Source organism: Benincasa hispida, chromosome 12 (genome assembly GCF_009727055.1).
Source record: "Benincasa hispida cultivar B227 chromosome 12, ASM972705v1, whole genome shotgun sequence".
Taxonomy (NCBI): domain Eukaryota; kingdom Viridiplantae; phylum Streptophyta; class Magnoliopsida; order Cucurbitales; family Cucurbitaceae; genus Benincasa; species Benincasa hispida.
Window position 1 is genome coordinate 4,284,526 of NC_052360.1, and position 8,693 is coordinate 4,293,218.

The window sequence follows — 8,693 nt, forward strand, 5'->3', positions numbered from 1 at the left end:
CTGATATTTTCAAAAGTCCATCAAGTTTCAAACACTTGTTTTCATTTTTAGAAATTAATTTGACTAAGAATTCAAGTTTCTTTAAGAAAGGTGAAAAACATAGTAGAAAGTCGGAGAGAAAACAAGCATAAACATTTCAAAAAATAGAAAAAAAAATGAAATCGTTATCAAATGGGACTTTAGTCTCTGAAGTTTTAATTCTATGTCTATTTGGTCAATAAACTTTGAAAATTCAAAAACAACAAACAAATTTTAAAATTCATTCTTTTAATTTTCAAACAATAATTTGAATTTTTAAATCATTTTTAAAAAATAGATAACAAAACAAACAAACTTACAATTAAAATAGTATTTTAAGTCTAAATTACTATGTAAAAGCTGCTATACTATGTAAATCAAAAAATCATGGGAGAGAAACATTTGTTTTTTCTTTTTGCCGTTTTTAGTGATGGGTTATGAGTTATACAACATAATTTTAAATTAAAATCATTAAAAAAAATTGAGTGTTCACTTGTAAATTAGATTTGAAAATTTTGTTATTGTATATGTTTAGATTTTTTTTTTTTTGTTATTATTCACGTGTAGATTTTGGATATTCGATTTTATTGGTGTAAAATTTGATAATCTTTAATATTTAATTTTAATATTCCACATCAATGATTAAAAAAACGTAAATAATTAATTATAGTTGAATTTGAAAAGCGTGACAATTGAAAACCTCTAAATCTTAAGATGAATTGGTAAAGGAATTTTTTTTTATATTCTTTATTTCTTACAATGTTATTCTCAATATTTTTCTTAATTTTTGTATTATTCATTGAATTTTTAAAAAGACAAATGGTAGAGGAATTCAAAAATACCTTTCGGTTAAATTGGTTTGAGAAATTTTATCTTTTGTATAGGCCCGGGCTATATGAAATTGCAACAATAAAGATGTCCAACATTGTGAAAAACTAGATGCCAACTTATCTTCACTATCTCTTCCCCGCCCCTTCGCTTGTCAGTTTTTACTTCAAGTTTCTTATCAAAAATTTAAAAAATATATATAAAAAAATAAAACTAATCAAAAAAAGAAAAAAACCAATATAACTTCGGGATTTTTCTATGCTCTTTCCACCATTGTGATTATGCCATTATTTCAGTTCGGTTAAACCTGAAAAACACAGTGAACAAAATTTTAAATATGGATAATAATCGATGAATTTTAGCTCACTATCTTAGACCTTTATTCTATCTAAAAAAGAAAAATAAAAAAGTTGATAAAGGTCTAGAAGAAAGAAGAAAGAAGAACATGGAAATATTCTTGGTGTGGTTAGACAATATTAATAAAATTCTAAATTATTATTTTATTTGAAAATGAGGAAATTTTTGTAAGGGGCTGCCTAATTAAAAAATTAATCCTTCTTGGTCAGATTTTCGGGACTCTTAAAATGAAAACCTGGCAATTTTTCTTACGATAAGTTAGTAATTTCATTAAGAATTGAGGGCAAAATATTGTGAAAACTTGAAAGAGACATTTGCTTTTAATAGTCAGGCCAATGTTCTATGAATAGAAAATTATCTTCCAGCAAGAAACTTCAATTAAATAGGGATTTAAAATTGTTTGAGCCCAACAATATTGGTATTAGTAGTGGTGATTTATTGGTAAAGGTAATAGTAGATAGTTTGTTTAAACTCAATGTCGTGGATGCAAATATTTCTGAATTTTTTATGTTTAATGCAAATATTAAAAAGAAAAAAAGGCTTTATATTTATTTTGATTCGATCAATATAACAATATGGATCTAATATTTTTCTACTTCCTAAGTATCTCCCTCCAATTAAAAATCATATAAACAATACCCTTGTTTGAAAATTAACTTTAAACACTCTTATGATTTGCATCATCTGTTAATCAAGAATGATGTGATGATGGTAAGTGCAAACCATAAAGGAGGTTTAAAACTAATTAAAAGAAACAGAAAATATGACTTAGAATTTACAGCCATCCCTTTTAAGATGTACAAGAGTGAGGAACCTAAATAATATTATCCTCTAATCGCAAGAGAAGAATAGTCATCTTGCCGTGTTTAAGAAGTTAGGTGGCAGTCTATATTTTGATCTTTTGGCCATCCAAACTCTTCAAGGAATGCCAAAACAACTCCATTGGACCATCCAAAACCAGTCTACATTCAAACACAAACACCAAGTTAAATCAGATAAGCCATCGATATAAGAAAATGAAAAACGTTCATTGAACTAAGTTCATTCATATACCTGAGGGACATATTCACCTCCTCCACCAAAGTCACCACACTTTTGGACATCATATTTCTCATGCATATATCCCGTGTGCTTGTAAGCTACATAGTTCGTTTGAAGCCATCTAGCAGCGATGTCCTCAGCCAATGCTCTTGCTTCTTTCAATCCGGATCTCGCCAGGCCCTCGACAATCATGTGTTGGATTGGCGCCCAACCGTTTGGAAAATCCCTTTTGTTGACAGAAGGTTTTAGTATGAATATCAAACAAAGACATTCAAAAGGAAAAAATAGACTAGTTCCTAAGATTCAGAACTGCTAACCATTGTTCTCCTGAATTAATCATTGAAGTTGCAATCCCAGCATTGCACAACAAGCCTGAGTTCCGTAAACTTTTTAAGACTTTCTTCATCTGTCTGCTATCTACTTATAGAAAAACAAATGATTTCAATTAGTCTTAGCATTCCTAATCTAAACTTCCAGAGAAATTTGGCTAAACAAGGCTAATGAACAGGAGGAAATTAGCTACAAACCGGAGTAGAACGATTCGATCCACAACGGAATGAAGTTTGAAGCGTAGACGTTCTGGTTCTGGTTTCGAGCATCCCATGTATGAGTACCCTGGAAGCACCAAAAGTTTTTATCAACATAACTACTAAAGGAAAACATTCAGAAGCTGAGAATTTTTCAGTGTTGTATATGGTACTTACCTTGTATAAGCCATTATCAAGCCAGTAATCAAGCCATTGTCCCTTCTCTGAATTCCAGAAAATAGAGTTGATTGTCTTCTTTCTGACTAGAGAAGCCTCAAAAAAGTGCTTTGCCGTGCAGTAATCTCCAACAGCTCTTGCCAAATTGGAAATGTCAAGTTCCATCTGAATCAAAGCATACACATCAGTTGTGCTAATGGCAGTAAAAAGAAACGTCGAGATTTTCAAAGAAATCATCCAAGCCATACCTTGAGTATAAACACATTGAGATCAACTGGCAAGATTGAAGTTGTAGCCAAGGTTGATAAGTCTGTCGAATCCCTTTAAGAAGCAAACTCAAAAGCATTAAAAACTTCATTGCTATGATTCTTGAAAAATGAATCAAACTCTCAACTCAGCAGATAATTAAGATCTGAGATCACAATGTGTTTTACCTCATCCATCTTGAACTGAAATCCCAACCAGATTCGGCTGCCGATGCAATTTCCCGATATAGATGCTGTTTTTCATAGTTATTAACAAACTTTGAGGCAAGTTTCTCATCCTGTCAATAGTAAATCATAGAGTCAAACACAAGATTTGCATAGTATTATTTCAAATGCAGGAAAATGGGATTAAAGAAGAAAACACACCAACAGTGAAGATTCAGGCCTCGGCTCGTTCCACATTGCATAGTACCTAGACAAAGAATGATTTCCATTTCCACCAGGAGCATTCCGGACAGTAATTGAATGGAATCCTAAAACAAACAGAAAAAGACTACATTACAAACTTACATTCCAAATATTCGATCGAGTAAGAAACATCAGTGTCTCGTCATACCTGAATTCCAAAATTTATGCTCTTTGATTAAAGCTGGGAGTGCATTTCTCACAAACTCTAAATCCCCTGTCCTAAGGTATATGTCATAAACCATGGAACTCAAAAGGGGAGGCTGACTGCAAAATGTAATACAAAGTTTGACAATGAGTTGAAAACTGCATTAATCATGAAGATATTGTAAAGCTGTTTAAAATATGATTTGTATACCTTCTGTTGGTGTAATAAGATCTGGCACCATTCAGAACATGGCCAAACTCATCAATCATTGAAATGAGATTAATAACAATTCCCTTTGCAGTATCATACATTTTACTAGCTAACAAACCTCTGCATAGAAATATAAAAAGGAAAAAAAAAACCATTATCAAGCAGAACAGAGCCAAGAAAAACAAATTAGGGAACAACCCCACCAAGTTTGTCGTAACTCGAGAAAATTATAATATATCATTTTCATTCTACTGTCAGTTTTCCTCTTAATCAAAATTTTCAAGCTAAGCATTGTTTTTTCACAAAATGACAAAATGGGTGATAGAGCCAAAGAAAAGGGTTAAAATGTTGCAGAGTAAAAAAATCTTGAAAAGAATTTGAGCCCTAAATTATGCCGCCGTACCTGATAATCCAATAGGAATCCCAATAGTAAACTTCCCGGAATCTGGAACCGGGAACGACAACAGGCTCCGGCAACGGCAACAGAGTGTGGGTTTCCGGCCGATGAATGAGATCATCGGAAACTCTTCGGCTAAGATTCTTCCAGAAATTATGAATATCCAAAGCCCAAGCTCTAACCTCCGAATTCTCAACTTTGGGCAAAAACCCAATAGGCTGAGGGACAAAATCAACCGGCTCAGAGTAAACCAAGTCGGTTCCAGCACTATCGAAATAGTCCGTAATGAAGGTTTTCAAATTCTCAACGGAGACAGAGCCATTGGAGGATCGTTCAAGTGCATCGAAAGCGGTTTCGGTGGAATCCAAATCGAATTTCAGAGACAAATCGACATAGTATTTAAGATCAAAATCCAATTTCCCAAACGAGTTTAGGGCTACAACCTGAAGACGCTCAAGAAACTTGACGAGATTGGTGACCGGAACCACAGGGCCCCTATCGACGAGGCGGGGGGAGAAAACTTCCGGCAATGTGGCGGTGGCGGGACGGAGTAATGGCATGATAAGGAATAAATGGAAGAGGGTTAATGGAGAAAAGGGAATGGGAGGAAAATGGGGTTGAAAGAAAGCCATATTTATGGAGGAAGAAAACGCGGAGGAGGTGAGAGAGGTGATGACGGAGTGAGGAGTAGGAGAGAGAAAAGTGGTACAGAGGAGAGAGAGAGGGATTTGAGGCGAGGAAGAAGGTGATGACTAGGATTGATGTGGGGAAGTTTTGTTGTTGAAGAACATGGGGAAACGAGAAGGTTTGAAGAGGAGAATTGAAAGAACAGTGTGTTTGGTTTGAATTGAATTTTTGTGTCCAATGGTCTTTGCCCAATTGCCATTTTCTTTAACTTTTTCTTGGAAACTTCTCTCTCTTCTTCTAAAAAAGTGCAAATTTTTTTACAGATGAGATATGGTTGGATTCAAGTCATTTTCAGATGCTTTTTGGAACCTTTTTTATTTTATTCATTTTAGAGTTCAATTTGGAGTTTGGTTTCTTTTTTCAACTTATATTTACTTCGATACCATCTATTTACTTCATTCAACGATATGTGATATAAATATAATTTTCTTTTCACTTTTGATTATTGTCCTCAACCTATCTTATTTGGAATCTTGTTATGATATTTGTAATTTTTGAATGAAATATACGTCTTTTGTAACTTAAATGCATATTTTCTATAACCGATATGATTGTAGATATACATGATTATGAATATTCATATTAATAATATATTTGATATATATACATAAGTATGTATGTACACACAAAACATAAAGGGTCTAGATAGATTTCTAGCAATCTCGCAGTGACGCATGTTATTTTTAGAGGTTGAAGCACTTTCCAATATTTATTTGGACCATTGTTCAATGTTGCTTCAACTTGAAGTTAGTTTGATAGTGAAGTGTTCGATAAAGCCATTGTAGTGTGCTTGAACAAGCATTTGGGAACTTCCATGATGAATCCTATGTCGGCACACGTCTACCCACATGCATACCCAATAATTGATTTAAAAATCTAGGCTGGTAAAATTGGAACACACTCCATTGATATATTTAACAAACTAGATTGATAAAAATTGAAATAACAAAGTAAAATATAGGAATAACCTAAAAAGATGTAGAATGTTGTTGTTATATTTTCCTTTTAAGTTAACCATAAAGACTAAAATACTTTCACATGGAAAATATAGGAACAAAGTAAAACATCTTTTAGTTTTTCTGACAAACAAAAAACCATAAATTAAAAAAAAAAAAAAAAAAAAAAAAAAAAAAAAAAAAAAAAATAATAAAATAATATCCTTAGCCACAAGCAAGTCAAACCTCCTAGAGTAAAGAGAAAACATAAAAGTTGAATCATGCATTACCAAAGTAAAACATCAGTAAAATTGAGTGAAAATAGTAGTACATTTAAATTAATAATTAATATTTTTAAGTCAAACAATACTTTAAAAGATGAAGATGAAATTTATTATTTGAAAAACTAAGAAGCAAAATAGAATTTAAACTTTGAATTTGGTATCTTCTCTTAACTTGTTTTGATTTTGAACTTGGACTAGTTGTGGTCAGCATGATTTTTTTTTTACCATTTTATATATATAGACTGGTTTCATAGTTAATCTTTTATTTTTTCATTTAATTTCTTTTTTAGAAAATGTAAACTTACAATCATTACTTTGCCTATGTATTTCCATATTTTGTTCTCTATCTTAAAAAAAAAAAAAAAAAAGAAGAAGAATAAAAAAGGAAAAGAAAACCATTTTTCACAATGTAAGCAAAATTTTTAAAATTAAGAAAAAGGTATATATACATTTTGTTGTGGATGTTAAATTATTTTTAATACTATAAACTTTAAATTTAGTGTGTAATAGATAGTTGAAATTTTACTAAACATAAGTCCTCCGTGTGTTCTATAGTTTTTAAAATTTATGAATCTATGATGTACAAATTTAAAACTTTAGTGTCTTAATATAAATAAAATTCAATTTTAGATTTGATACATCTATTGTTTTTTTTTTTTTTTTAAATGTTAAATATGTTATACATTTAGTTTTTTTAAATTTGGCCATATTTTTTTAAAAAAAAATTAACCTCAAAGTTAGAATGAGCATAGTGTTGGGTTTTATGTCCTAAAACTCGTGATAGGTAAACAATAGAACTTATTCTAAAAATTCAATAAAGTTGTTATTGAATAGATCTATTATTTGAATAGAAATCCAATAAATCTAAAAGTCTCTTGACTATTGGATGAGTACTTGAACTTTATGTGGAGACATAAAGGTGGATCGGGTTCGAGTAAATAGTCAAAATGATCTATAGTACATGGATAAGGTTGGGTATCTTATTCTAGTAACACTATTGGATATGGCTTGCTCTGTAGTTGTTACAAGGAGTGGTAAAGTGCTACAAATGAAGTGATTCTAATTCGTTCATGTTGGACATAAGAAGTGAGGGTGTCCTTGTGCAAAAGAGTTTGTACAATATTGGACCACGAAATGAGTCACTCTTACTTTATAACACTGTTTACTGTTTAAGACTGACTATTTCAAAGCGATGACCTAGATAACTTGACCTTAATCCTGAGCTAACTATGAACTTCTGTTTATCTGGGATTACCCTTAGATTTGCATAGGTGAGGGTTGGTTCAACAACGACGGCTCAATATGACTATCATTTCAGGGGGTGAGACTGGATAGATAGCTGGGGATATAGGGTGCAAGAGAGAATTCATTTCTACCCACTTTAGGGATAGTAGAGAGGTTGTTCCCTTAAGTGCTGATTATGGGACTTGAACAAGGGATCCTGCCCTCTCATTTGACATGAGAGGGACTCAGTTTTGTGATTGGATCACAAAACAATTGTTCATTAGGGGATCAGTGGGGACTTAAGGAACAAGAGGTAATTTCGGGGGTAAAACGGATATTTGACCCAACCGTTATTGCGAACAACCTGTGAAGGGTTAACTTACTAATCATGGTTATATCGAGATATATCTAGGGGAGTTCAACTATGGGCTTTAGTGGAGTGACCCATTAGTTAACGAATGGGGTTAGATCGGTCTAATAAGTTTAGTCGATTAATCTCGGATCGTTGGAGTCCATGATCTGTAGGTCCATGAGGTCCCCCTACTAGCTCGAAAATGGATTAGCTAGTGTGATAAGTTAATTTGAAATGTTCAAATTAGAATCAAACAGAATTGGAGAAAATATATTTAAATATGATTTCAATATATGAAGATGAATTTGTGTAAAAAATTAATTCAATATTAGATATTAAATTAATTAGAATTATTAAATTGTTTAAATAATTATTTATTAATTTTATTAGAAAATTAATTTTTGAAATTAATTTGTAAAATTAATAAATATTTATTTTAGAAATAAAATATTATTTTAAAATCAATTTTGGATTTTTGGAAAATGGAAAAATTACATAAAATTTGAAAGTGGGTTTTTCAAGTTCATTTTCAAGTTGCTTACAAAGAACCCACCAACTCTTCCTTGATTTACTCCAAGCATGAGCTGCATCTCATGCAGCACTTCTCTTTGCATGATAGTCTGCAATATATTGAAGAGATTGGAGTGAAGAAAGGAAGGAGAACCGACTGAATTTTTGCTGAAAAATTCGAATGAAGGAGGGGTTCTTCAATGGGTTCTGTCCAATGAGTTTTCTCCATATTCCCTTTGATTCCAGCTTATTTTGAGTCTCACAACTCAATCTAGAGCACCAAGAGGATAGTAGGGAAGATCTTGTGGTGGTCTACACAAGGATTCG

The 8,693-nt window shown here is 32.0% G+C and overlaps 1 protein-coding gene across 2 annotated transcripts; it reads right to left on the minus strand.

The window, feature by feature from the left end:
• Positions 1-792: 792 nt before the first annotated feature.
• LOC120092886 (probable trehalase) lies at positions 793-5,234 on the minus strand. Of its 2 annotated transcripts, XM_039051130.1 has the most exons (12): positions 4,381-5,234; positions 3,978-4,097; positions 3,771-3,886; positions 3,581-3,687; positions 3,383-3,492; positions 3,197-3,269; positions 2,949-3,113; positions 2,772-2,859; positions 2,562-2,661; positions 2,257-2,470; positions 2,065-2,165; positions 793-1,153 (listed from the first exon to the last, which is right to left on the minus strand). In XM_039051130.1, exons 1-11 carry the CDS (start codon positions 5,004-5,006, stop codon positions 2,070-2,072), a joined length of 1,815 nt encoding a protein of 604 aa, XP_038907058.1. In that variant the 5' UTR covers positions 5,007-5,234; the 3' UTR covers positions 793-1,153; positions 2,065-2,069. The 2 variants fall into 2 exon arrangements, with proteins under 2 accessions (XP_038907058.1, XP_038907056.1); XM_039051128.1 differs by lacking the exon at positions 793-1,153 and having other exon boundaries at positions 1,727-2,165; positions 4,381-5,233.
• Between the last annotated feature and the right edge of the window lie 3,459 nt (positions 5,235-8,693).

Excerpts from the sequence above, each read along its gene's own strand:
- LOC120092886 (XM_039051130.1), bottom strand. The coding sequence starts at position 5,006 with ATGGCTTTCTTTCAACCCCATTTTCCTCCCATTCCCTTTTCTCCATTA. Across the intron at positions 3,688-3,770 it reads GCATAAATTTTGGAATTCAG|GATTCCATTCAATTACTGTC; the intron begins GTATGACGAGAC and ends TGTTTGTTTTAG. Across the intron at positions 2,662-2,771 it reads GATCGAATCGTTCTACTCCG|ATAGCAGACAGATGAAGAAA; the intron begins GTTTGTAGCTAA and ends TTCTATAAGTAG.